The sequence below is a fragment of the Oryx dammah genome, unplaced genomic scaffold (genome assembly GCF_014754425.2).
Source record: "Oryx dammah isolate SB20612 unplaced genomic scaffold, SCBI_Odam_1.1 HiC_scaffold_28, whole genome shotgun sequence".
In the NCBI taxonomy this organism is placed as follows: Eukaryota; Metazoa; Chordata; class Mammalia; order Artiodactyla; family Bovidae; genus Oryx; species Oryx dammah.
This window is the reverse complement of record NW_024070212.1, coordinates 18,511,550-18,538,615: the sequence shown is the minus strand read 5'-3', so window position 1 is coordinate 18,538,615 and position 27,066 is coordinate 18,511,550. Positions and strand designations below refer to the sequence as shown.

General features: G+C 43.4%; 2 protein-coding genes and 1 long non-coding RNA gene across 8 annotated transcripts in view; 2 read left to right on the top strand and 1 right to left on the bottom strand.

Moving 5' to 3' along the window:
* The window catches only part of LOC120855875, a 16,076-nt gene extending 5,310 nt beyond the window's left edge, over window positions 1-10,766 (top strand). Inside the window, exons 2-3 of the long non-coding RNA XR_005719329.1 lie at window positions 7,134-7,142; window positions 10,752-10,766. This is a non-coding gene — a long non-coding RNA (uncharacterized LOC120855875). The remainder of the gene's footprint in view (window positions 1-7,133; window positions 7,143-10,751) is intronic.
* Window positions 10,767-14,474: 3,708 nt separating this feature from the next.
* On the top strand, window positions 14,475-16,818 carry PSMB4 (proteasome 20S subunit beta 4). Of its 2 annotated transcripts, XM_040230690.1 has the most exons (7): window positions 14,475-14,669; window positions 14,915-15,121; window positions 15,344-15,490; window positions 15,658-15,739; window positions 16,107-16,223; window positions 16,422-16,510; window positions 16,696-16,818. In XM_040230690.1, the coding sequence occupies exons 1-7, from the start codon at window positions 14,530-14,532 to the stop codon at window positions 16,706-16,708; spliced, it is 795 nt and encodes a 264-aa protein (XP_040086624.1). In that variant the 5' UTR covers window positions 14,475-14,529; the 3' UTR covers window positions 16,709-16,818. The 2 variants fall into 2 exon arrangements, 1 of the variants encoding a protein (XP_040086624.1); XR_005719328.1 differs by having other exon boundaries at window positions 16,107-16,510.
* A 1,476-nt stretch (window positions 16,819-18,294) lies between these two features.
* Window positions 18,295-27,066, bottom strand: part of POGZ (pogo transposable element derived with ZNF domain) — a 47,547-nt gene continuing 38,775 nt past the window's right edge. For 4 of the 5 annotated variants that reach the window (XM_040230686.1, XM_040230687.1, XM_040230689.1 and 1 more), the window contains 8 exons: window positions 26,856-27,002; window positions 23,870-24,004; window positions 23,580-23,752; window positions 23,283-23,423; window positions 22,747-22,803; window positions 22,436-22,548; window positions 22,161-22,185; window positions 19,811-22,030 (listed from right to left, as the gene is read on the bottom strand). In XM_040230686.1, coding sequence (XP_040086620.1) covers window positions 20,359-22,030; window positions 22,161-22,185; window positions 22,436-22,548; window positions 22,747-22,803; window positions 23,283-23,423; window positions 23,580-23,752; window positions 23,870-24,004; window positions 26,856-27,002 — 2,463 coding nt within the window. In that variant the 3' untranslated portion in view covers window positions 19,811-20,358. Of the gene's footprint in view, window positions 22,031-22,160; window positions 22,186-22,435; window positions 22,549-22,746; window positions 22,804-23,282; window positions 23,424-23,579; window positions 23,753-23,869; window positions 24,005-26,855; window positions 27,003-27,066 lie in introns of all 5 variants that reach the window. The other variant, XM_040230684.1, reaches the window with a different exon arrangement.

The following is a 27,066-nucleotide window of genomic DNA, read 5'->3' as shown; positions in this document are numbered from 1 at the left end:
TAATATGTCTAAGTTTTTAAAGATTTATTAAAAAAAAATTTTTGGCCATGCCACACAGCATGTGGGATCTTAGTTTCCCTACTAGGGATCAAACATGCATCCCCTGCAATGGAAGCATGGAGTCTTAACCACTGGACCCCCAGAGAAGTTCCCATAACATAGTATTTTTGAAAAGCATCTGCCAACATCTATTAAAATTAAAAATATGCTTATTCATCATAGCCAACAGGTAGAAATAACCCAAATGTCATCAATAGATGAATGAGTAAGTGAAATATGGTATATAGCTTCTGTAAGATCGTAGTTGGTGATGGACAGGGAGGTCTGGCGTGCTGCGGTTCATGGGGTAGCAAAGAGTCGGACACGACTGAGCAACTGAACTGAACTGAAGATCTTACAGAAAAATCCAGATGAACGTTTTGGCCAATCCAATACATACAACAGGATATTACTTTTCCTTAAAAAAGAATGAAATCCTGACAAACAAAATGAATAAACCCTGAAGATACTATACTAAACAAAATAAGTTGGACAGAAAATGACAAATATTGCGTGGTGCCACTTACTATGAAGTATTTAGAGCAGATAAACTCATAGAGATTCAAAGTGGAACAGGGCTTACCAGGGACTGGGGTGAAGAGGGAAGGGGTAGATATTATTTAATGGGTATACAGTTTCTGTTTGGGATTAAGAAAAAATTCTAGAAATGAACAATGATGTTAGCTGTACAATATTGTGAAGATACTTAATGCCATTGACCTGTACACATAAAATGGCTTAAATAATAAATTTCATGTTATGTGTACAATAAAAAACTCAAAACAATTTTAAACATACACACCAATTTATACAATGAAATACCACACAGTAAAATAAACGAACAAAAACAATCATACCATTATATGCAACAACACAGATGAATCTCAAAGTGTTGAGTGGAAGAAGGCAAACACAAAGGAGTGCATACTGCATTATTCTGTTTATCTGAAGTTCAAGAGCAGACAGAATTTCTATGTTAACAGAAGTCAGAATAATGGTTTTCTTTGCTGAGGAGGATTATTGATGAAGAAGGAGGAAGGAACATCATAAGAGTTTTCTGGGGGAAAGATTTATATCTAGATCTGAATGGTGGTCACATGGATATATACACACATAAATGTTATTTGAGCTGTGCATGCAGAATTTCTACACTATAGATAAACCCATAAAGATGTAAAAAAAAAACCATGTATCTTTGATTTAGAAATCATAATTTTGGGAATCTAACAAAAGCATCACTATGTAATAATAAAAGTTTGCACATCATAAAAACAAATCACAAGATTCTGGGACAATGATGATTACACAGTTTTTGAATCTCACTGAATTCTCTCATAAAAATAGAACAACTAGGCAGCAAAGCCAAAATCCCATTAACAATGACAAACTGACGGGACCAGAGCCCCATGACATCCAAAAACAAGTGGATGGGGACAAACCACTAAACGTTAAAAGACCAGTGTGGTGTCAGCACTTGTGTGGGAGAAACATGGGGCCTCTGACACACCTGAGAACACCAGACCCCCAAAGAGCCAACAGACATTCACAGGAAAGCAGAACAGGGTAATTTGAAAACAGCAGTTCAAGCAGAGCAGGGCTTTGCCCAGTGATGAAGCTGAAGAATGCAAGGAGTCCGTGGCAAGGTCTGAGGGGGCTGGAGAAGCCTCGGTCCCAGGAACTCTCTGGCTGAGAGGGGAAGGCTCCTTCTGGGACAGGGCTCTACAATGAGGAGAAATTGATGCAAGCAGAATAAAAATCAATTAAAACAGGACGATAGAGCCAGATGAAGAGAAGGAAGGTCTAAGTAAAAGTGAAGAGAAAGCTAGGAAATCTCAGAGAATAGGTCTGTTTTTTGAAACATTACCTAAAAACAACAGCAGAGGGAGCTCTGTGACGTTAGAAAAGCTATCCTGAACCATGCCTCTTAGAAGTTCAGGAAAAGAAATATTTCCAAAAGAAAAGAGAAACAAGAAAGGATAGAGGGCAATTCCCACACAAAGTTATTATAAAAATAAAGAGAAGAAGCAGAATAGCATCCTTACTGACAATGAAAGTACACGAGGCAGACATGTCCACGAGCAGAACAAACTGTTCAGTTCGGTTCAGTCGCTCAGTCGTGTCCGACTCTTTGCGACCCAATGAATCGCAGCACGCCAGGCCTCCCTGTCCATCACCAACTCCCGGAATTCACCCAGACTCACGTCCATCGAGTCAGTGATGCCATCCAGCCATCTCATCCTCGGTCGTCCCCTTCTCCTCCTGCCCCCAATCCCTCCCAGCATCAGAGACTTTTCCAGTGAGTCAACTCTTTGCATGAGGTGGCCAAAGTACTGGAGTTTCAGCTTTAGCATCATTCCTTCCAAAGAAATCCCAGGGCTGATCTCCTTCAGAATGGACTGGTTGGATCTCCTTGCAGTCCAAGGAACTCTCAAGAGTCTTCTCCAACACCACAGTTCAAAAGCATCAATACTTCGGCGTTCAGCTTTCTTCACAGTCCAACTCTCACATCCATACACGACCACAGGAAAAACCATAGCTTTGACTAGACGGACCTTAGTCGGCAAAGTAATGTCTCTGCTTTTGAATATGCTATCTAGGTTGGTCATAACTTTTCTTCCAAGGAGTAAGTGTCTTTTAATTTCATGGCTGCAATCACCATCTCCAGTGATTTGGGAGCCCCTCAAAATAAAGTCTGACACTGTTTCCACTGTTTCCCCATCTATTTCCCATGAAGTGATGGGACCAGATGCCATGATCTTAGTTTTCTGAATGTTGAGCTTTAAGCCAACTTTTTTGCTCTCCTCTTTCACTTTCATCAAGAGGCTTTTGAGTTCCTCTTCACTTTCTGCCATAAGGGTGGTGTCATCTGCATATCTGAGGTTATTGATATTTCTCCCGGCAATCTTGATACCAGCTTGTGTTTCTTCCAGCCCAGTATTTCTCATGATGTACTCTGCATAGAAGTTAAATAAGCAGGGTGACAATATACAGCCTTGACATACTCCTTTTCCTATTTGGAACCAGTCTGTTGTTCCATGTCCAGTTCTAACTGTTGCTTCCTGACCTGCATACAGATTTCTCAAAAGGCAGGTCAGGTGGTCTGGTATTCCCATCTCTTTCAGAATTTTCCACAGTTGATTGTGATCCACACAGTCCAAGGCTTTGGCATAGTCAATAAAGCAGAAATAGATGTTTTTCTGGAACTCTCTTGCTTTTTCCATGATCCAGCGGATGTTGACAATTTGATCTCTGATTCCTCTGCCTTTTCTAAAACCAGCTTGAACATCAGGGAGTTCATGGTTCACGTATTGGTGAAGTCTGCCTTGGAGAATTTTGAGCATTACTTTACTAGCATGTAAGATGAGTGCAATTGTGCGGTAGTTTGAGCATTCTTTGGCATTGCCTTTGTTTGGAATTGGAATGAAAACTGACCTTTTCCAGTCCTGTGGCCTCTGCTGAGTTTTCCAAATTAGCTGGCATATTGAGTGCAGCACTTTCACAGCATCATCTTTCAGGATTTGAAACAGCTCAGCTGGAATTCCATCACCTCCACTAGCTTTGTTCATAGTGATGCTTCCTAAGGCCCACTTGACTTCACTTTCCAAGATGTCTGGCTCTAGATTAGTGATCACATCATCATGATTATCTGGGTCGTGAAGATCTTTTTTGTACAGTTCTTCCGTGTATTCTTGCCACCTCTTCTTAATATCTTCTGCTTCTGTTAGGTCCAGACCATTTCTGTCCTTTATCGAGCCCATCCTTGCATGGAATGTTCCCTTGGTATCTCTAATTTTCTTGAAGAGATCTCTAGTCTTTCCCATTCTGTTGTTTTCCTCTATTTCTTTGCATTGATCGCTGAAGAAGGCTTTCTTATCTCTTCTTTCTATTCTTTGGAACTCTGCATTCAGATGCTTATATCTTTCCTTTTCTCCTTTGCTTTTCGCCTCTCTTCTTTTCACAGCTATTTGTAAGTCCTCCCCAGACAGCCATTTTGCTTTTTTGCATTTCTTTTCCATGGGGATGGTCTTGATCCCTGTCTCCTGTACAATGTCACGAACCTGATTAATACGCTATTTCAAAATGAGTTGACAGATATTGTGAAAATAATGTAGGAAATAAAAGAACAACAGAAATGAGAATTTGAAAAATGCAGCTATTAGGTGACTAAATATAGAAAAGAACTGAAAATAAAAGAAAAAAATCTTTTCAGAAATGAAGACTAAATTAGAAGGAATATAAGACTAGGTATATATAATAGGTAATGTTTTAAGAGAAATAGAAGGTAAAATTTTTTAAATTAAAATAAATGAAGAGATACAGGGAATACATACTAAAAACTAAAAATCAAGAAAAAAAATTAAACAACTATATATTGAACTCACATACCACATATAAAAGATTATCAATTCAGAATAACCACTGTTGTCACGTTCTGGTAAGATTACTGAGATTTAAGGAAAAACGTATTTCATTATCCAAGCTATCTACATGAGGGGGGAAATTATGTTGTCATTAGACTGTTTGACAGGAACAAGTTATGTCAGAAGAATTCCCTGGTGGCTCAGCAGAGTAAAGAATATGACTACCAATGCAGGAGATTCAGGTCAATGCCTGGGTTAGGAAGGTCCCTTAGAGAAGGAAATGGCTACCTACTCCAGTATTCTTTTTTTTTTTTTTTTTTTAAATTTTTACTTTACTCCAGTATTCTTGCCTGCAAAGTCCCATGGACAGAGGAGCCTAGTGGGCTATAGTCCATGGGGTTGCAAAAAGACTTATCAACTAAACAATGACAACTGAGATACCCTCAAGGGGGAAAAATGTGGGCTAAGGGTTTTATATCCAGCAAAACTGACTTGGCAGTTTGAAGGGCACACACAATTTTTACTAGTGATAACTAAGAGAATGTATATTCCATGAGCCCTCCCTGAAGGATCTAGAAAAAAGCTTTACAAACAAAATGATTACAGCAACATCAACAGAAGACATATATATGTGTGTGTAAATATAACTTATAGAACCAGGAGTAAATATATGTTTATTTTCTTTTCCCCAAACCCTTCCTTTTGTGAACAATTCAGTCCAAAGCCATTAGGTGGGACCAAGCAACGTGGGCAACCGTGTACGAAGCAGAGAATGGTGCAGAGCCACAGTGGCACAGCATCTAGGCAGGGAGGCAGGCGGCGGCGACAGGGAGCTGACACAGGCTGTTGGAGCCACAGCAGGCTAGAGGGTGGGCACTTGGAGAGATGGCCCAGTATGGCAGCCTGAATGGGGTCTAGAGAAAATCTTCATGAATGGACAGTCCAGTAGGCTGTTGGAGCCAGAGCAGAGTGAGGAGGGCAATGGTGAAGGGATGCAGATGCTGACAGTGATGGAAGATTGGTTATGCATAAAAGAACTGATTTACGTACGGAGAGAGGATAATTGGAGCTAGATTTCTCATTTTCAGAAAAGGAAATTACAAATATGGAAAGGGAGGAGGTTAGAATATGCCCAACAGTGCTGGATTGAAATTGGAGATACTGGTATAAACCTGTATAGATAGTTTTCCGTTCAGTTGCTCAGTTGTGTCTGACTCTTTGTGACCCCATGGACTGCAGCACACCAGGCTTCCCTGTCCATCACCAACTCCTGGAGCTTACTCAAATTCATGTCTATCAAGTGGGTGATGCCATCCAACCATCTCATCCTCTGTCATCCCCTTCTCCTACCTTCAATATTTCCCAGCATCAGGGTCTTTACAAATGAGTCAGTTCTTCACATCAGGTGGCCGAAGTATTGGAATTTCAGCTTCAGCATCAGTCCTTCCAATGAACATTCAGAACTGATTTCCTTTAGGATGGACTGGTTGGATCTCCTGCAGTCCAAGGGCCTCTCAAGAGTTTTCTTCAACACCACAGTTCAAAAGCATCAATTCTTCAGTGCTCAGCCTTCTTTATAGTCCAACTCTCACATCCATACATGACTACTGGAAAAACCATAGCTTTGACTAGATGGACCTTTGTTGGCAAAGTAATGTCTCTGCTTTTTAATAGGCTGTCTAGGTTAATCATAGCTTTTCTTCCAAGGAGCAAGTGTCATTTAATCTCATGGCTGCAGTCACCATCTGCAGTGATTTTGGAGCCCCCCAAAATAAAGCCTGTCACTGTTTCCACTGTTTCTCCATCTATTTGCCATGAAGTGATGGGGCCAGATGCTATGATCTTAATTTTCTGAATGTTGAGCTTTAAGCAACTTTTCCACTCTCTTCTTTAACTTTCTTCAAGAGACTTTAGTTCTTCTTCACTTTCTGCCATAAGTGTGGTGTCATCTGCATATCTGAGGTTATCGATATTTCTCCTGGCAAACTTGATTCCAGCTTGTACTTCATCCAGCCCGGCATTTTGCATGACATACTCTGCATATAAGTTAAATAATCAGGGTGACAGTATACAGCCTTGATGTACTCCTTTCCCGATTTGGAACCAGTCTATTGTTCCATGTCCAGTTCTAACTGTTGCTTCTTGACCTGCATACAGATTTCTCAGGAGGCAGGTCAGGTGGTCTGGTATTCCCATTTGTTGAAGAATTTTCTACAATTTGCTGTGATCCACACAGTCAAAGGCTTTGGCATAGTCAGTAAAGCAGTAGAGGTTTTTCTGGAATTCTCTTGCTTTTTTGATGATCCAATGGATGTTGGCAATTTGATCTCGGGTTCATCTGCCTTTTCTAAATCCAGCTTGAACATGTGAAAGTTCATGGTTCATGTACTGTTGAAGCGTGGCTTGGAGAAGTTTGAGCATTACTTTGCTGTCTTGTGAGATGAGTGCAATTGTACAGTAGTCTGAACATTCTTTGGCATTGCCTTTTTTGGGGATTGGAATGAAAACTGACCTTTCCCAGTCCTGTGGCCACTGCTGAGTTTTCCCAATATGCTGGCGTAGTGAGTGCAGCACTTCAACAGCATCGTCTTTCAGGATTTGAAACAGCTCAGCTGGAACTCCATCACCTCCACTAGCTCCTTCGTAGCTTCCTAAGGCCCACTTGACTTTGCACTCCTGGATGTCTGGGTCTAGGTGAGTGATCACACCATCGTGGTTCACTGGGTCATGAAGGTCTTTTTTGTAGAGTTCTTCTGTGTATTGTTGTCACCTCTTCTTAGTATCTTCTGCTTCTGTTAGGTCCATACCATTTCTGTTTTTTATTGTGCCCATCTTTGCATGAAATGTTTCCTTGGTATCTCTAGTTTTCTTGAAGTTTATATATAGTTTTCAGTATATATATTGATAGATAGATACAGAAATAAATATGATGTAAATGTATGTGCACAGCTCTATCCACTAAGTAGTCTTGGGCACAGCAAAATCTCAGTAATGAACTCACTAGAAACCAAATTTGGCCTCTAAATACCAAGGTCAAGAATTTCAGTGGTAGTCCAGTGGTTAGAACTCTGTGCTCTCACTGCCGAGGGCCCAGGTTCTATTCCTTGTAGGGGAACTAAAATCCCACAAACTGTGTAGCCAACAAACAAACAAACAAACCTGTCCTAAAACAAACAAACAAACAAAAAGAGGAATAAATACCTGTCTCCACTGAAAGGAATCAAGGTCCTTTGGAAAAGTGACTGATCCAGGGCTGGTGCAGAGAAAGTATGAGCCTGGAACATCTTGTTTTGCCAAAAAGTAAGGATGTGATCAAATAATGACATGTGTGTTGGTCACTCAGCCATGTCTGACTCTTTGTGACCCCATGGACAGTAACTATCAGGCTCCTCCGTCCATGGAAATCTCCAAGCAAAAATATTGGAGTGGGTAGTCCTTTCTTTTTCCAAGGCATCTTCCCAACTAAGGGATCGAACCCAGTCTCCCACATTGAGGCAGATTGTTTACCATCTGAGCCTCCAGGGAAGTCCAAATAATGATAGGATACGTTAAAACGATCCAGAAGCCGGTATTTTTAAATTAAAAGGCTCTTGCTGGCCAAATCTGGAATAATTTGAGCATCAGAATGAATGTTTATATCTATGAGTTCATGCTGCTGCTGCTGTTGCTGCTAAGTCGCTTCAGTTGTGTTCGACTGTGCGACTCCATAGACGGCAGCCCACCAGGCTCTCCCGTCCCTGAGATTCTCCAGGCAAGAACACTGGAGTGGGTTTCCATTTCCTTCTCCAATGCATGAAAGTGAAACGTGAAAGGGAAGTCGCTCAGTCGTGTCTGACTCTTAGCGACCCCATGGACTGTAGCCTACCAGGCTCCTCTGTCCATGGGATTTTCCAGGCAAGAGTACTGGAGTGGGCTGCCACTGACTTCTCCCTACGAGTTCATAAAAATATATTAAAAAAAATAACTGGTCACATTTAGATAATGATAGGGGCAAATCATTTTAAAAGTTACTAAAGAGAAAGAATAAAGCATTTATCTGACCTTTCTTAGATAGGTTTAACACCAGTTAACCAAAAAGTAGATGACAAATGTCTCTTTATGGAAACACTCAAGCTAATGAATGAAAGCAAAGTTATAGAATTAGAATATCACTATTGTGCAATACCAAATAAATTAACTGAAAAGGAGCAATTGATAATATCACAATAAAGAGAGACAACTAGACACAGTGGGCATACTGTGATTAAAAAACACACCACCACTTACAGTCTTGCCAAAGGCATCAAATATGAGTGTAAAGAGACCTCTGGATTGAGCTGTCTATGTGCAGGAACTGAAGAGGACTGAAGAACATGTCAAAATACTCTATTAGCATGCAATCAGTAAAACCCAGGCTGTGGGCAGAAAGTAGGGTACATAGCGCAAACATCCTGAGGTCTTCAGTAGATACACTGTCATGCAAAGAAAGGGCTAGAGGAGGAAGTATGTAGATTAAGAAACTCAAAACACATATAAGTCAAATAAACAGGAAATCCAAAGTATAGTGTCCAGGGAAGCACACTTGGATAATGAAAATATAAAGAAATCCAAGGGGATAATTATCACAAAATTCAGGAGAATGGCTATTTTCAGGAGAGGGAGACAACTGCGATCAGAACTGGGCTAGCTGGAGAAGTTCCATTTCTTGATTTAGATGGTAGTTTTACGGGTGGTGGCCTTAAAATAATTCATTAAGTCATATACTTATTTTTGTGTGTTTTATTTTTCAGTTTTACAAAAGTAAAAAATAACAATACGTAATGGCCTTCTGATTACAGATGTGGTAGGCTGATAACAGTTTCCCAAGATATATCCACAGCCTAATCTCTGGAACCTGTGAATACTTCCTTTTCTGCAAAATAAGGAAAAAGAGCTTTTATGTGGAAAAAAGGGATTTTCCCTGCAGATGTGCTTAAACTAAGGACCTTTAAATGAAGAGACCATAATGGATTATCGGGGTGGGTCCTACATGTAATCCCAAGTGTCCTTATAAAAGAGCAGAGGGGGATCTTATAGAAGAGGTTCCCGAGCAGAGGAAGTAAGAGGAAGATGGTGGCTCAGATGGTAAAGTGTCTGTCTACAGTGCAAGAGACCCGGGTTCAATCCCTGGGTTGGGAAGATCCCCTGGAGAAGGAAATGGCAATCCACTCCAGTATATTGCCTGGAAAATCCCATAGACAGAGGAGCCTGGAAGGCTATAGTCCATGGGGTCGCAAAGAGTCGGACACGACTGAGTGACTTCATTTTATTTTATTTTACTTTACTTTACAGGACAAGGAACACCAGGCAAATAATGCCAGCAGCCACCAGAGGCTAGAAGAGGCAAGGAATGAATTCTCCTCCAAATCCTCCAGAGGGAGCGTTGCCTTGATGTTGCTTGGCTTTCAGACTCTGGCCTCTAGAACTGTGAGACAAAAAAATCTGTTGTTCTAAGCCACTAGGTTGTAATTACTTGCTAAAGCATCCACAGAAAACCAATACATCAAGTAAGTTGTAGGGCAAGGCTGGTCAGTATTCCTCATACAAGAAGCTAGAAAAGTTATAAAAACCATATTTTTTTTGAAGGGAACAAGGACATGTCAAAGGAATGAAGACTAAACCAAGCTGAATTCCAATGACAAGAGAATCTTTCTGAAGTGAGCTGAGCCCAGGCTAGAGATAAGGCCTAACTTAGCTAGAATGTCTCTGCTTGGGGAAGAGAAATCACTGAAGATTTTGATGGTCATGCAACATTGGAGTGACAAGCTAAAACTTAAGGGCCCTCAAATGATGGCTAGTTTTATATATGGAAAATTTGCTGAACTCTGGGAACGTTCATGAGACTGGAGAGTTGGGCTAAAAGCTTCTAAAAGGCACAGTGAATCTCCCCTGTGTGTGTGCTTATTCACTCAGTCATGTCTGACTCTGTGACCCCGTGGACTGTAGCCCACCAGGCTCCTCTGTCCATGGGGATTCTCCAGCCAAGAATACTGGAGTGCGTTGCCACGCCCTCCTCCAGGGGATCTTCCCAATCCAGGTCTCCCGCATTGCTTTACCATCTGAGCCACCAGCAAAGCCCAGTAGTGGAGTGGATAGCCTATCTCTTCTCCAGGGGACCTTCCCAACCCAGGAATCGAATCGAGGTCTCCTGCATTGAAGGCAGATTCCTTACCGGCTGAACTACAGGGAAGCCCAAATCTCCCATAGTCTGGCATTGCTGATTAGGAAATGAAGACTTTCTGAGGCAGGGAAAGAAGAGCCTCAACCACTCAACTGGTCTCCTCCTCAAGACACTTGCCAGATTTTGAGAGTCCCTGGAACGGGAGCCTGGAGAGCTAGCTCAATCTTCTACCTGCCCAGCTTTTAGTTAAAAGATTGTGAGGAACATGCCTGAAGAATATGGGTGAATCGGGCTGAAACAGCAACCCAACCTTGACATAGCCTAATCCTTGCCAGGATGGACTGCTCAATCCCTCATCTTATCTGCCTAATGGGAAAAAGGGAGAACCCTTTCTGGGGGAAGGGAACATGATATGCAGCCTCTGTAGTTATTCACAGTTTCTGGAAAACAACAAAAAAGCATGGGACTTGTAAAGAGAGAAGAAATATGACCAAAATGAAAAGGAAAAAAGAGATAATAGAAAGACTCACAGATGACCCAGATACCAGAGTTAGTATGTACGCGTGGTGCTCAGTTGCTAAGTCAGGTCTGACTTTTGGCAACCCCATGGACTGTAGCCTGACAGGCTCCTCACACATAGGGATCAGTGATTTCAACAAGGGTTCCAAGCTCATTCAGTGAGAAAAAACAGTCTTTCCAACAAACAATGTTGAGAAAACTGGTTATCTGTATTTGTAATAATAAAGTTAGACCCTTACCTTACACCATAGACAAAATTTAACTCAAAATGGATAAGAGATCAAAACATAAGGGCTCTAAGTATTAAGCTGCTAGAAGAAAACATAGTGGAAGTGCTTCTTAACAGTGCATTTGGTAATGATTCCTTGGATATGACATCACAAGTATGGATATGTGATCAAAAGTATGGGCAAGAAAAAAAGATAAACAGGACTATATCAAAATCTGAAACTTCTGTGCATCAAAGGACACTGTTAATCTGTTTCTGCTTTTGTGGAACTTTTGGTTTAGCATGGCAGCCAGTTTTTAGATGAGTGTAACACATGCTGTGAGAAAGATATTGCAGAACTGAATTAGAGAGGATATAAAATTGCAAAAATCCCTAGGGCATACCCACAGGCAAGTGCAGCCATGAATAAGCTGGACACATTTTCTTTCTCATCTGTCTGTTATAGCCCCCAGGGCCTGGCCCTGAGCAGGTCAAGAAATGATCCTCAACTCTTTTGTAGTTGAAGTTTCAAATTCCACTTCTCCTAAAATATGGAGCATTAGCACTTTCACTGTGGGAGTGTAAAATCTTAATGAGGTGGTGGTGATGGTGATGATTAATTTCAATTTAGTCTAGTGTTATTTCTTTCCTGAGCATTTCAAGACATTCCCTATAACCAGGGATATCCTGACATGTTACAGAACCAGTCTGATGACTACTGATTTAAAAGCTTGAACACTGGTGATAGCTAAATACTAATTAAACTCAAAGCCAACCACAGAAAACTGGACGAACTTAAAAATGACTTTCCAGATAATACCAGACCTGATTTAAAAAGAGAAGAAACTTCTTAATTTGCCTGGTTTCAGTTTAACTTACGACTTGTTGTTTTCATTTTAGCACAAAAGACATGCTAGTCACCTTCTTCTGAATACTGCATCATCAAACCTTTTTAGTGGTTTGCTTTCCCGCTCATCCTACTCTCAGGCTGGATGAATCTAGATTCTTTCACTTTTCTTCTTTTCGACCCTGTGGAATTTGATTGCCTGCCTGATCTCTGGAACTGGTACTGGCCCTACCAGAGCCTTAATCTAGCGATCTTAAATGGAGTGAGACCAGAAACCAGCAAGCCACCTCAGGCCATTTCCAAACAAGGATATAGTCAGTTAATTGATGGCTAAATTGCTTTAAAGTTCATGTGATGAGGGCTCTCCTAGCTATGAAAGTCAAAGATTCTAGCAGTTTTGGAGGAATCCCAGTAAGCCTTTTGTTATCACCTGCTATGTGTCTAAGTAAGCCTCTGAGAGGCCCAAGAATCACCTGGAATATGGGGGTTGGGAGAAGATGGCTATTAATTAGAAGGAAAAAATAGACTACCTGGTTTTCAAGTCCAAAAATTGACACAAAGAGCATCATTTGGGTGCTTATTTAATTTATATGCAGAGTACATCATGAGAAATACTGGACTGGAAGAAACACAAGGTGGAATCAAGATTGCTGGGAGAAATATCAATAATCTCAGATATGCAGATGACACCACCCTTATGGCAGAAAGTGAAGAGGAACTCAAAAGCCTCTTGATGAAAGTGAAAGAGGAGAGCGAAAAAGTTGGCTTAAAGCTCAACATTCAGAAAACGAAGATCATGGCATCCAGTCCCATCACTTCATGGGAAATAGATGGGGAAACAGTGCAAACAGTGTCAGACTTTATTTTGAGGGGCTCCCAAATCACTGGAGATGGTGATTGCAGCCATGAAATTAAAAGACGCTTACTCCTTGGAAGAAAAGTTATGACCAACCTAGATAGCATATTCAAAAGCAGAGGCATTACTTTGCCGACTAAGGTCCGTCTAGTCAAGGCTATGGTTTTTCCAGTGGTCATGTATGGATGTGAGAGTTGGACTGTGAAGAAGGCTGAGCGCTGAAGAATTGATGATTTTGAACTGTGGTGTTGGAGAAGACTCTTGAGAGTCCCTTGGACTGCAAGGAGACGAACCAGTCCATTCTAAAGGAGATCAGTCCTGGGCGTTCTTTGGAAGGAATGATGCTAAAGCTGAAACTCCAATACTTTGGCCACCTCATGCAAAGAGTTGACTCATTGGAAAAGACTCTGATGCTGGGAGGGATTGGGGGCAGGAGGAGAAGGGGACGACAGAGGATGAGATGGCTGGATGGCATCACTGACTCAATGGACGTGAGTCTGAGTGAACTCTGGGAGTTGGTGATGGACAGGGAGGCCTGGCGTGCTGCGATTCATGGGGTCGCAAAGAGTCAGACACGACTGAGCGACTGAATTGAACTGAACTGAATGCAAGATCTTGACCCTTCCCTTTCCAGGGTTTCAAGACCTAATGAAATAACTTCATTTCAATTAAGCTAAAATTTCATGCATTGCTTTAGTTCAAATTAACTCAGGGAATTTAAAAAACAAAACTGATTTGGTTTCCTGCTGAGTAAAAAATTTTGCATCTAGTTGTGAAGGGAGGAGTGGCAAAGGAGTAGCTTGAGGATGATTGTTTGATTCTAGACACTGTTTTCAGGCACTGCTACAGAATCACACTGAGATGGGAACGCTTGGAATTTAGTTACACTCCCACAGTCGATCGAATTTTTCTGCTGTTTAAGAGGTAGACAAGAGCATCTGACAATCAGAAAACTTTCAGAGATTTGTCCAAGGTCCTACAGAGTGAGTGATCCACCTGAGATAGCACATATCCCAAGGTACTCGCAACTGTTTGATTCCTTTTTTAAATTCTGAGTTTGAAAACTCAGACCCAGCATTACTTGCTCTGTGAACGGGTTAATCGCTACACGTCTCGGTTTCTTATCTGTAAAATGGGTCGAATATGCCACATGAAGCTGCTTTGAGAAATACAAATTTAACAGACCCTGAGTTCACTGTTAAGTTTCGTACGGGGTTTTCTTTTCCAATCTAAAAAGAGAGCTGCTTCCTCGCGCAGCGTCAGCGTCTTGAAGTGCCCCACCCCCCCGCCATACCCATCACCCACACCACCCACCCCTTCCTTGAATTCGTGTGTCTGAACACAGTTCTAGTCCAGACTCTACCGCGTTGTGACACGAGGTCAGGCAATTCCAGTTCTCAGGGTCTCGACCGCTGCCCGGGACACGGGTACGGTCGGCCCCGACCTTATCAACATGCCTGCTGGAAGTGGCTTGTAGGAAGAAGAAAGCTGCGGCACTGAGGGATCACTTCCGCTTCCGTTGGTGCGAAAGCTTTCACTTCTCGTGCTACCGTGACTAAGATGGAAGCACTGCTGGAATCGCGGCCCGGACTTTGGGCCGGGGGGCCGGCCCCCGGGCAGTTTTACCGCATTCCGCCCACTCCCGGTTCCTCTGTGGACCCGGCGTCCGCGCTGTACGGGGCTCCGATTACGCGCACCCAGTAAGCTCTCGGCGCCTTAGCCTGCGCAGGGGGAGGGACAGTGGGGCCTGGTGCTGCCCGCCGGATCTGGGAGCCGGGGAAGTCGAGGCGAAGACCCCGGGGCGCGCGACAGCGGGGGACCTCGGGGAGGAGGGTCTCGGAGAATGAAAGGGGCCGTGGAAAGTCAGAAACGGAGCCTACAGCTCGGGAAGCCGGCTCGTGCTTTTCGCCGCGCCGCCCCTCGCCAGACCTCCCTCTCTCTCTAGGAACCCCATGGTGACCGGGACCTCTGTCCTGGGGCTCAAGTTTGAGGGCGGAGTGGTGATCGCAGCAGACATGCTGGGCTCCTATGGCTCCTTGGCTCGTTTCCGCAACATCTCTCGCATTATGCGAGTCAACAACAGCACCATGCTGGGTGCTTCCGGAGACTATGCTGATTTCCAGTATTTGAAGCAAGTTCTCGGGCAAATGGTGTAAGTCATCTAGAGAGTAGAAGTAGTTGCCAAGTGGGGAGGGGAACCCACAGTTTTTTAATCCCTTCAAAAATTTCTGCGGGTAAAGAACAGGGAGACTTGCTGGGGGTGGAAGATGTGAGAATTTTTGCAAATAGTTTATTTCAGTGGGTTTAAATGGGGAAGATGGTGGTAACGTCTTTTGGGGGTGGATGGAAATCCTGACTTCTGTTCTCTTATAAGGATCGATGAGGAGCTGTTGGGAGACGGACACAGCTATAGTCCTAAAGCTATTCATTCATGGCTGACCAGGGCCATGTACAGTCGCCGCTCCAAGATGAACCCCCTGTGGAACACCATGGTCATTGGAGGTTATGCTGATGGAGAGAGGTTGATTTTAATACACATAACTTAATTTCCTTGACCACCCAACCTCTAGTGTCTGTTTAAGTGTCTGTCTCTTCCCCCTGAGTGAATCCCACTTCTGCCTCAGACCCTATAGTCCCATCCTTCAGCTAAGATACAGAAACCTGAGATCACCTGTTGTGTCTTTTTAGCTTCCTGGGTTATGTGGACATGCTTGGTGTGGCCTATGAAGCCCCTTCGCTGGCCACTGGTTACGGTGCATACTTGGCTCAGGTAAGCAGCCAGTTGAGGGGTAGAAGACAGAAGGTAAGGAGATTAGTGGCTGGCTGTTTTACCCTTTAAATTCGGACATGAGAAACAGACTGTGTTCCCTACTGCTGGGTTTATTTTTGGTCCAGAGGCTGTAATGACAAGGTGGGGTATGTCTTGGAGTGAGTCAGTTATGTATGCAAAGTGAGGACACCCATGAATTTCCCCTTCAAGTGGGTCTGAGCACAAGTAAGCAGAATTCATCCTGCTGAGGCAGTAGGTGGAATGTCAGCTTTTCACTCATTTATGATTCTTTTTACATCATGGATTTGCAACAGATCATGTGGTATTCAGCTCATGGTATCTATGTTTTTTCCTCCAATCTCCCTAGCCTCTGCTGCGAGAAGTTCTGGAGAAGCAGCCAGTGCTGAGCCAGACGGAGGCCCGAGAACTAGTGGAACGCTGCATGCGAGTGCTGTACTATCGAGATGCCCGTTCTTATAACCGGGTGAGAAGTATGAATAGTAAATGGGGATCTAATTGCCAGGCTGTGCAACTCCTGAGTCTCTATACTTTGAAGAACAGGCCATTTCTGTGTCTATTTTTCACATTTCAGAAAAACCCTCCATTTGACCTTTGACCAGGCCTGAGATGTCTTTGATGACAGGGTTGGTATTTTCATTGAGAGCTCTGCTTTTTTTCTCAGTTTCAAATCGCCACTGTAACTGAAAAAGGTGTTGAAATAGAGGGACCCCTGTCTGCGGAGACCAACTGGGATATTGCCCACATGATCAGGTGACTGACATTAAAATTACAGTGGAATAATAGTTGGGAGATCCCTGGTTGTAGTAAGGTTGGTTTTTCTGGAGGTCTCAACCAAAAATTCTCTGGGTGGCAAGGGTTTGGGCTGAAGATAGAGCTACTTTTGGGAATTGATTTCTCACTCTATGGCTTCACGATTTTATCATCTCTTTTTTTAGTGGCTTTGAATGAAATACAGATGCATTATCCAGAACTGAAGTTGTACCCTTCTTCTAACTTTGAACTTGGTCGGTTCAAAGGTACTATTCTTTTGTAAAATAAATAAATCCTTTGAAATGCTGGCTGAGTGGTTGTATCATTTGACTAAGTCACACCAAGAATGAAACTGCTAAGTACTGCTATGTGCCATCTCCCTGCCTAGTCAGAGAACTCTGGTTCTTGTAGCACATATAGACTTCTCTGCATAATACAGAAGACCCACTACTGTCATTTGGGTTTGTACTGAAGGCTGCTTTCTGTAAAAGTCAGACTTGATCTTTGTGTGATAATTAGCTTTTGTGTTTAACATTTTTCTTCAACATTCTCACCCATGCACTAGACTCTAAAATAGACTTTTTGGTTAATGTTGACTGCATATGGAATTTGTTAAAACATCATTTCAAAGATGGAAATGTAACATGTAGTCGACCTGTAGATTACTCCCAAACCAGAAGTAATAGCCTTAATCCTGCACCCATCCAACGTCCTCACCCTTCATGGGGAAACCTAATTTTGACATATAACCTAAATGTTTATTTCCAAATCTACTACTTATTTCTAGCACTGTAAGATCGGAGAAGGCAATGGCACCTCACTCCAGTACTCTTGCCTGGAAAATCCCATGGATAGAGGAGTCTGGTAGGCTGCAGTCCATGGGGTCACTAAGAGTCAGACACGACTGAGTGACTTCACTTTCACGCATTGGAGAAGGAAAAGGCAACCCACTCCAGTGTTCTTGCCTTGAGAATCCCAGGGACGTGGGAGCCTGGTGGGCTGCCATCTATGGGGTCCCACAGAGTCGGACACGACTGAAGTGACTTAGCAGCAGCACTGTAAGAAGACCTCTTAGAAATAGTGTGTTCGCTTAGAAGTCCTGTAGTTGTGAGTCAAATCAGTTGGGAGTTACTAGCCAGTTCTTTTGCCAGGATGGTGTTAAACTCGAATTTTTAAAAACCTTGGGTAATACTGATGGTGTATCTTTTCTAAACCTCTTTTTGAGAAACTAGTATAGGCAAGGAACCCCAAAACTATTACAGGCATACCTTGTTTTTTATGCTTTGCAGATACTGCAGTGTGTTTTACAAATTGAAGGTCTCTGGCTACTCTGCATTAAGTTTTGGTGTCATTTTTCCAACAGCATTTGCTTACTTTGTGTTACATTCGGTGTGTTACCCTGATCTTTAATGTTACTACTGCCAAGAAAAGATACAACCTGCTGAAGGCTCACCTGGTGATAAGCATTATTTGGCAGTGTTTTTTAATATATCTAATTTTTTTAGACACAGTGCTATTGCATATTTAATATACTATAGTATAAACATGCACAGGAAAACACAAAAAATGTGTGACTTGCTTTGTTGTGATAGTTGCTTTATTGCGGTGGTCTGGATCCCAACCTGCAGTATCTCCAAGGTATGCCTGAAATTCAGTGAGGTGAGAGCTGAGGGAGAAAGCAAAACCCTTTCACTTGTGTCATCCATGATTACAGTTAGCAGAATTTAAGTAAAAGAAAACCATCAGCTTTCAATCTGAATTTCACACACAGTCTCAACACAAAGTAGTCAATAAATACTTGTTTATTGATTAAACTGAATTATAAAAAACAAAACAAAAAAAACTTCCTTCTACTACTAAGCCATGCAGGCAGAATCCACAAAAGTAATAACTTCCTGGCCAAAACCCAGCCGATCCACTGTTGGTATTATGGCCTTAGAAAGATTACCCATCAGGAAAGTCATACAGCGTGCAGAGGCCAGGAACCCAGCTCTGCTAAGTCGGGCTGCTGCGGAGACTACCAGAGAGAAAGATTAGTCACTGTACATAAGAGCTGACCATAGTTCTTGAACTTTCTGAAAGGCAAAGTTTTGACTCAAAAGTCCATATTCTGTCAAAATGGCATCAGGCAAAAAGCTGGGGAAGAGAAGCCCAGGTGGTCCCTCTATTCAGTTTTCATATGCCACGGGTTCACAAAGCTGGCCAAGCTGTTTACGGAAGGGAACACTCCAGTTCACTATATTATAGTGTGCTGGGCGTTAAAAACACAAAAAGAAAAACAGATGAGAAACAGGTGGTGTACTACCAGGCCCATCATATTTTGAGCACCTCCCAGTCTGAAAGCCTGTTCAAATAGGGTCGCCTAGGAAAAAACCACATTGCTTATAAATCCATTTCCCCTCAATTTATTAAATGTTCCACTTATGTACATTTTAAAGTTGAACCATTTACAAGCCTACGCGGGTTGCCTCCTTGGCTCACAGAAGGGAAACGCTGCAGAAAGCCTCAGGATGGACAGAAAGACAGGATAGTTGTGCGAAAGGTAGACCTGGATTTCTTTTGCTCCTTTTCTGTTACAGTACATTTCAGTCTATAGCCATGAGTACATACGATTAAAAAAAAAATCCCTCATGCAAATTGTAGAAAAAGTTTTCTTTCCTTGAAGCTGGCAGTGAAAAATAAAGATTCATGTCTTTTTCTTTGTGCACACCCCTATGTGTTTCTTCTTCAGATCAGATTCTTCTCTAAGCATTAAGAGAAACAGGGGAAAGCCACAGGGTAAGCAGGATTTCAACAAGTGGTCTTTTTAAAGTTCAATACAACTTCTTGCACAGTTAGCTGCTGGCTGGAGGACATGTGATCCCTTGAACAAGTATGCTGTCCACTTAATAGGAAGTTCGACAAAGCAGGGGCTGCCCCGTGGATTGCAGGATGAAGACCCATACACTGGGAATGGCTTCCCCCATAAGGTTCTGTGTGATCACCTCATACCTCTCGCTTGCTAATGACCCATGTATGATCCTTTGTCCAGAGGGATGGTGTAAGAATGGGGAAGGGGGCCAAGGATCATGAATGCAAAGAATATTGGTTTTATTGTGTTTTTGTTGGAGGGAGGGTGGTGAGGAAAAATAATCTCATCATCTTGGATGATTAAAGGTGGTTTCATGCATTTTTAAAGCCACAATTTTATATCTAGAGTTTCTGTGGAAACCAACATCTCTGGAGAGGGAAGGAAAGAAAGGAGAAGGAAGAGAGAGTTCAGTGGGATTCTTTTTCCATTTTCATTTTTATATAAAAGTGTTAAGACCACAATGAAAAAACTTTTTTATCCATATATATATATAATAAACCAGTTTGTGAGCTACAACATTTGTCTTTCCCATCTTCAGAAATGTTCTCACATTGACAATGGTTGGATAGCATCATGCCCAAAGACATTGGCCACACAGTAAAACAAACAAAACCCAGATGTACTATGATACAGTTGAGGTAAAAGGGGAAACAAAAAATTTAACATTCGCCCACAAAGGATTTTTTTTTCTTTTTCTTGATTTTTGTCAGAAAAATACCAAACACAGTGATTTAAATTTAAAAAAAAGTCACAAAAACCTGTTTTTAGCAGAAGTGAATGACCAACAGGCCAGCTTATCGGCTCAGACGTGATCGCTATAGGTTTTCCTAATAATCCACAAATCCACAGGGATGTATATAAGTCAACATCAGGGGGGAGTGGTGGCATAAAATTAAAAAATATAACCCCAATACCCCCAACTTGGTATGCCCCTTTATCCTCTAACCCCCCTCACACTTCCCCACCCCTACTCCACACCCCTTTGTGACCCCAACACTCAAATCTCCATCAGATCTAGGTCAGCTTCTTCAAAGCCATAGAAAGACTCGGTCTCGCTTTCACCCTCAAAGAGCTGGTGAAGGCTTTCAGGCTCAATTGTCTCTTCAGGAGACGACCTGGGTCGAGGAGTGGAAGCTGAGGGTTCCTCGGACTGTTCCCCACTCAGCTTTAGCTGCTCCTCTAGGGAGGCAATTAGCTCCTCCTGCATGTCAGCGTTTCGTGTGGGTGAGTTCATGTTGCCATCAGGGCCAGGCAGAACGCTAGCCACCAGGAAGGACCGCTGAACTAGCTCTGGACAGTCCCCAATAACACCAAGCACCTCAGCCAGCCAGGCCAGGACTAGCTGAAGCAGAACATCCGAATCACACGCAGCATCTCCCATTGCCCGAGCCTGCTCCTTCCACTTTTTGTGCAGGAAGTTCTTGACAGTCCGCTTGATGCATACATCCAACGGCTGGATTTTGGAGCTGCAGCCTGCGGGGACGACCGCAGGCAAAGTGCTAGAGGCACTAAGCATGGCCAGCACCTCTTCTGACAAGTGAGTGCGGTGGCAGTCCATCACTAGCATGCCTTTGCTGCGCTGGCAAGCCGTGTGTTTTTGCCACACTCGGGTTGACCACAGCTCCATGATCTCATCGTCACTGTAGCCACTCTCCTTCGCCTCTAGCAAGATAGAGTCTGGCACATTAGCAGGCTGATCCATCTGTCCTCGGTAGAAAACCAGGGTAGGGAGGACAGTGCCATCTGCCAGAATGGCCAGCACCACGTCACACCAAGGCTCCCCTGTGCCCACTGTCTGCAGGGCATTCTCCTTTCGGTCTTCACTGCTCAGTACCTCCGTATCGAGGAACAAGGAGACCTCATCAATAGCCACAATCATGGACAAGGACAAGTCCTGGTTGTGGATTTGCCGCTGTACAAATTCAATGAAGAGTCCTGCATTCTCCGCCACATCCTTAGGTAGAGTGTGGGCCACAGCGCGCCGTGCGTGGGGAGTCAGGTGGTGCCGTAGCATGAAACGCACAGCCCACTCGTATGAGATCTTAAATCCCCCCTCCAAGGAACGTCCTATTTTGGTGGCTTTCTGGAACAAGGTCTCCTCATTTACAGGTAGCTGTTGCTCCCGCTGGGTCAGCACCCACTCGGCCAGTTTCTCTTCTGCCTCTAAGCTCAGATACTTGCCCTCCAGACTCTCCCCCTGAGAGGCCTGGAAGCGCCGAAGCCAACGCCGGATACGTCGCTGGGGGTTTCGGAAGTGTTCAGCTGCCTGTTCCGTGTTGCAGCATAGGGCAAACAGGACCACTCGAAGCTTCTTCACAGAAAGCTGCTCTTTCTTGCCAATCCCACTGCTACTACCACCCCCTGACGCTGGCTCAGGCTCCTGGGTGACTGGGCTCCCTTCATCCTGGTCATCAACATTGAGACATTCGGCCTCCTCCGCAGCCAAGGGTGGAAGGGCTAAAGTCTGGAGATGCGTCGGGGTGGGTGGTGGGGTTGCAGTTGAGGCCGGTGACGGGAGTGCCTGGGCCACGGGAGCTGGCAGCTCTTCAGGCTCAGCTGGGGTGACTCCAGCAGACTTCACAGTGGCAGCTTTATTAGAGGAGAAGGAAGGAGGAGGGTACAAGTTTTTCAAGTTCCGGTCGTGCGCTCGGTCACGAGTCTGGCCATGCCTAAAGAGTTAGCAAAAAGGAAGAAAAAGCTCAGTTAAATTAGGAAAACAAAATAATAAATATTTGTAGTAGTAATAAAGAACAAACATACTATAAAATAAAAGTTAAACCATCAAACGAGTTCGGTTACCTTGAGTGAGATATCCAAGTGAGTCCTATGGGAAATAACACAATAAAAAAATGTTAGCTTGGTGAAGAAACAAACCCACCTGAGACAGTTCTTGAGATTTTAACTAAAAAAGCAAATCTACTCCTTTCCCAGTCTTATCTAAATCTCAAGTTAGACTGCTTCCACCCTGGTGGAGTATGTCTCAGCAGTGGATGGGTTGGGCCGGGAGGAGATGCACCTGCTCACTGTGACCTGCATCCTTAGTCCCACCTACAACCCGCATCTCTCTTACTCACCCCGTGGCAGGATGCTGCTGGATCTATGAGAAGGGTTGAACACCAAATGCTTAGCCATGGCATCTCCCACCGAGGTAACAAAGGTACATGAAGTGCAGGCCAGCTTGCTTCCACTGAGAAAGAGAGGCAAGAGTATGTCAGACAAACGCAGCAATGACTACTGAGAGTTAAGCTTCAAGGCTTAGTAAAGAGAAAGAGTGTCCCTCCTTTCTCCTCTCAAATGAATGCATATGTCTATCCCCCAAAGTAATATAAGGGATTTAATGTAAAAGATTGAACAATTAACAGTCCATCAGTAAGTCTGTCATTACCTCACAGAATTTTTAAACAAAGCCAAATACTTGGGGCTCTTCCGCGGAACATGATTGCTGAGAAAGACAAAGAGAAAGCTGTATGAGTTACACGGTTCAGCTCACTAAACTAGAGATCACCAGCCATTGACAAGGCCTGAACAAAAGAAATGCCTCTTCAATCAATCCTAACCTCAACCCAAGCCCATCACATTAATATTTCCTATTAATATGCAAATAGATCCTGGAGGTGGGGGGGGATCTATTAAAAGGCATATTCTGGTTGGAGGTGGAGGGGTGGTGACCACATCAGAGGCCATGTTTCTAAGAAGTGCCCTGGCCCTCGTACCACATTTTGAGTAGCACAGTTGTACAAAACCAGATTACAGACCAATGAAAGCCAAATAAAGCTGGGTCTGGCCTCTGACTCTACTAGCAAAGGTGCACAAACAGCTCTAAAAGTTGAAGGGGGAACCACCAGAAGCAGGAGAGGGAATGAAATGAGTTCTGAAGACTCTGAAATCCCAGAGAGGAGCATTGGTTTAATCCTGACTCACTTGATCATGTGGTTGGCGTAAGCTCGAGAACAGCAGGTACTATAGCGACACAGAGAGCAGTGAACGTAAGTAGGGAAATGATTGGGGAAGTCTGGGATCTCAAAGCTGCACTCCAGACACGTCTGCCGGCCCATGACACTCCTGTCGAGAAACAAAGAACATCTTATTACTGCCTCAGGGGTCCCCAGACCGTACAGATTCAGGCAACAGACTCTGCTTAAAAGGCTACCAGATGACACAGGCTCTCAGGAATAGCTGTGCCCGCCCGGCCCCCAGCCTCCAAGAGAAGGCACTGACATTTTCCTAACAGCTCTCTTCTGGACGTTGCGCTGCACAGGGGGGTAAAGGAAGACGGGCAGAGGGTCTGCTGAGGAGGCCAGTGGCGCTGCTTCCTGCAAGCTGCCAGGAGGTCCATCACTGGAGGGTACAGGAGCAGCTCGTGGCTGCCCCCGGGAAGCCCGGATTGTCACCTGGGAGGTTAAGGGAAGGAATAATTAGACACTACCTATGAAAGACCCGCAGAACACTGAAAAGCTCTCTTCCTCCCCTTCTTGGATCCGTGAAGGGAATGCCGACAAACCCCTTACCTTGGTGCCTGGTTTCAAACCTTCCAGCTGCTTGGGTTTACGGAAGGTTTTATGGTGCTGCAGCTTGTGTTCAATTTTGTCCTTGGCAAAGAGAAACTGCAGCCGGCATTTGTTGCAGTGATAAACATTCCTCTTCTGAAGGGAAAAAAAGAGACAGAATCCTTTAGGTTCCCAATGAATTTTCTTCCTGAGGAGAAGGTAGATCATTGCCAATCACAGCATTCTTTCCATCTTTCTGTTGATAATTTAACAGCGTTAAAAAGAAATAGACAACATTTAACACCGAACCTAATTTTTCAATCTTTATCTGTAACTTTATATATTTTGCAATATAGTTACAAGCCTTATCATTAGGTGGTGAGAATCATCACGTCCCATGCTCCCAGAGAAAGGTGGACTGAAAGCCAGGTTTAACTAGGTCCTCAGAGCATCACCCACTGACTTGCTTTAACAGTCTGGCTGAGTGGCTTCAGCTTTACTTGCCCTACTACTATTGTTTTTAGTTTAGTTATCATTTTTATTTGAAGTACTGTCAATGTTCATTTCATCCTTGATAAAATATAAGCTTGAGATTGTCTTATTACTTATCTTTACAGTGTGGATGAACATTGCTACTACTTCTGGACATTATTTTTAAAAAATACAATAAAATGTACATGGTGAAAAAAACCCATACTTTTATTCTGTACTCCTTCATGCGCTAAGTTTACCTTCAACTGCACTCCTCAGTCCCCTTCCACAGAAACAACTTGTTACCAGCTTCCTGGGTATTCTTTCACAGATGGTCTGTGCAGATAACCATATAGCAAACTCAAATGTCTCCATTCATCACCCCTGTTTTCCTTTCTCTTTTTTAACACACAAAAAAACAATAGTACTTTCCTACACAGTGCTGTTTTTTTTTCCCCTTGTAAAACATCAACACAGATATGCCTCCCTGAAAGGCCATTTTGAGGATTCAGTCTGCCCAGTATCGAAACAGGACGCATGTCTATGATTCCTTCCTAGGACAGCGAAGGCTCTGTAACAGCAGCTAGAGGTGACAGTTCCTATGCTAGGATATGGAAATACACCAGTAGTGGGTTACAGCAGTCACCATGTGTGAACCTAAGAAGGCGCTTACAAGCGAGAAGCCAGGGCACGTGTGCACACACGTGGATGTCACCCACCGGTGCGCCCATCTTGTTCTCTATTTTGTTCCCTCTCTATGTACCTTCACTCTCCTCTAGGGGCTCCTTTCCTGCAGCATTTTAAAACAAAGGCTTATATATTCCATCTTCAAACCAAAACACAGCAGCAGCAGCAACTTCTCCCTTGCTCCCTCCTTCCCTGCGTCTGCCACCCCTGGTCCTGTCCTTCATAAATTTAAGTACGTTCTCTCCATTCCTTACCTCTCATTCATCTGTCCCACTGAAATTTGGCTTCTACCCTGCTGACCAACAAAATGGCTAAATTAAAGGCTGGCCTCTCACATTTCTATCTTGCTGATTCCTTCTTGCAACACTTGACCACACACTCTCCTTCAAAATGCTTTTGTCCCCGCCTCTCCCTCGACATCACGACTCTCGGATTTTCATTCCAGGACTATGGCCCTGGCTTTGTAGAGAGAGAACTCAATGGTCTTTCACCTTATTCTCAATTTGGGGGTTTGGGGGTGGGGGTGAAGCTTCACACTTACAAGTTTAAATCTACTGGATTTATATAATGATGATTTCTAAGTATCTTTCACAATTCAGGCCTCAGACCTATATATCCAACTATTTAATACTCAATTACACTTGATGTCCATAGATACTGCCAACTCAGAATATCCATCCAAACTTAGAATCCTCCCCTCAAAAGTTACTTTCTCCAGGGTTCCTATCTCAATATAGTCTCCCCATTCATCCAAATACCCAAGACAGAATCCTGGGCACTATTCTTAACTACTTCCTCACTACCTTCACCTAATCCATCTCTAAATTGCAGATAGCACTTATCTTCTCAGTATCTTGCAACTCTAATTAATCCTCTTCATTTCAAAAGCCAACAGCCACTATCATCTCTCAGGTAAACTACTGAAAAAGCCTTTGGCTTGTCTCCCTAACTCTTGGAGCAGCCAGTGTAATCATAACTAAGAGCAAATGTGAACACATCACTCCAGGATTTGAAAATCTCTTCAATGGCTTCTCAACATCAACTTCTGTTTTAATTAACAGAAGTCTGTATTTTATGTTGATTTGCTTAGTTTTTTGGTTCTAGGTTCTCATCCAGGATACCACCTGATATTTTACTAGTCATGTCTCGAAGTTCCTCTTGGCAGTTTTCCTCAGGCTTCTCCCAACAACTTTTTATAATAAAAGGTGAAGCTCCTTTTTATTTTTTAAACTATTTTTTGGTCAGTTAAAGCCACAGGCTTGTTTATTTACTGGTTGTGCCGTGAGGCATGGAGGAGCTTAGTTCCCTGACCAAGAATCGAACCTCGGCCCTGCATTTGAGAGTGCAGTCTTAAACACTCAAGCGCCAGCAAAGTTCTGGAGACTCCTTTCTATGGCTCTAAGATTCTCCACGATCTGTTCTCTAACATCCAACCTCCCCCATACCCTATACACTCCAGCCACACTGAACTTTCAATTCCTTGAGCCTCCCTGTGCCTCTGAGCATGCTGTCCTTCTAGTCCACTTCACCTGGCTCATCCTTCCTCATCCTTCAGGTCTTGAACAACCCTTTTCCTGGAAGACTTACTAGGTTCCTAGAGTAGGTTATGTTCTTTTTTATATTCTGTATTTCCCCTAACACAACATTGTTCCTGCTTTATTGTACTGTTTAACTGTCCTGTTTAACCACTAAATCTCTAGCATCTAGCCCAGTGCCTGGTACATATTACTGGAATTCAATACATTTTTCAAACTCACACATATAATCTTCTCTACCAAAATTATTTGCCTCGTTCAGACCTGGCCCCAGCATCCATAATTAAGCAGGGCAATTGCTTGGTGTCTGGTACCTGGTGCCTCATGTAATGCTGTTGGAACGCACTGCCATTTTTGAAGACCTTCAAGCAGTAAGGGCAGAGCAGGTGCCGAGTATCCTCATGGATCATCCGAAAGTGGACGTCTACCTCAGAGTAGAGTGAGGAGCGGTACTGACACACCTGAATCACATAAGGAAAATAAGCTACAAGTGAAGTCAACAACTGAGGCCTTAGAAAAGGGGTA

Excerpts from the sequence above, each read along its gene's own strand:
- PSMB4 (XM_040230690.1), top strand. The coding sequence starts at position 14,530 with ATGGAAGCACTGCTGGAATCGCGGCCCGGACTTTGGGCCGGGGGGCCG. Across the intron at positions 15,491-15,657 it reads GGTTATGCTGATGGAGAGAG|CTTCCTGGGTTATGTGGACA; the intron begins GTTGATTTTAAT and ends GTGTCTTTTTAG. Across the intron at positions 16,224-16,421 it reads ATGCCCGTTCTTATAACCGG|TTTCAAATCGCCACTGTAAC; the intron begins GTGAGAAGTATG and ends TTTTTTTCTCAG.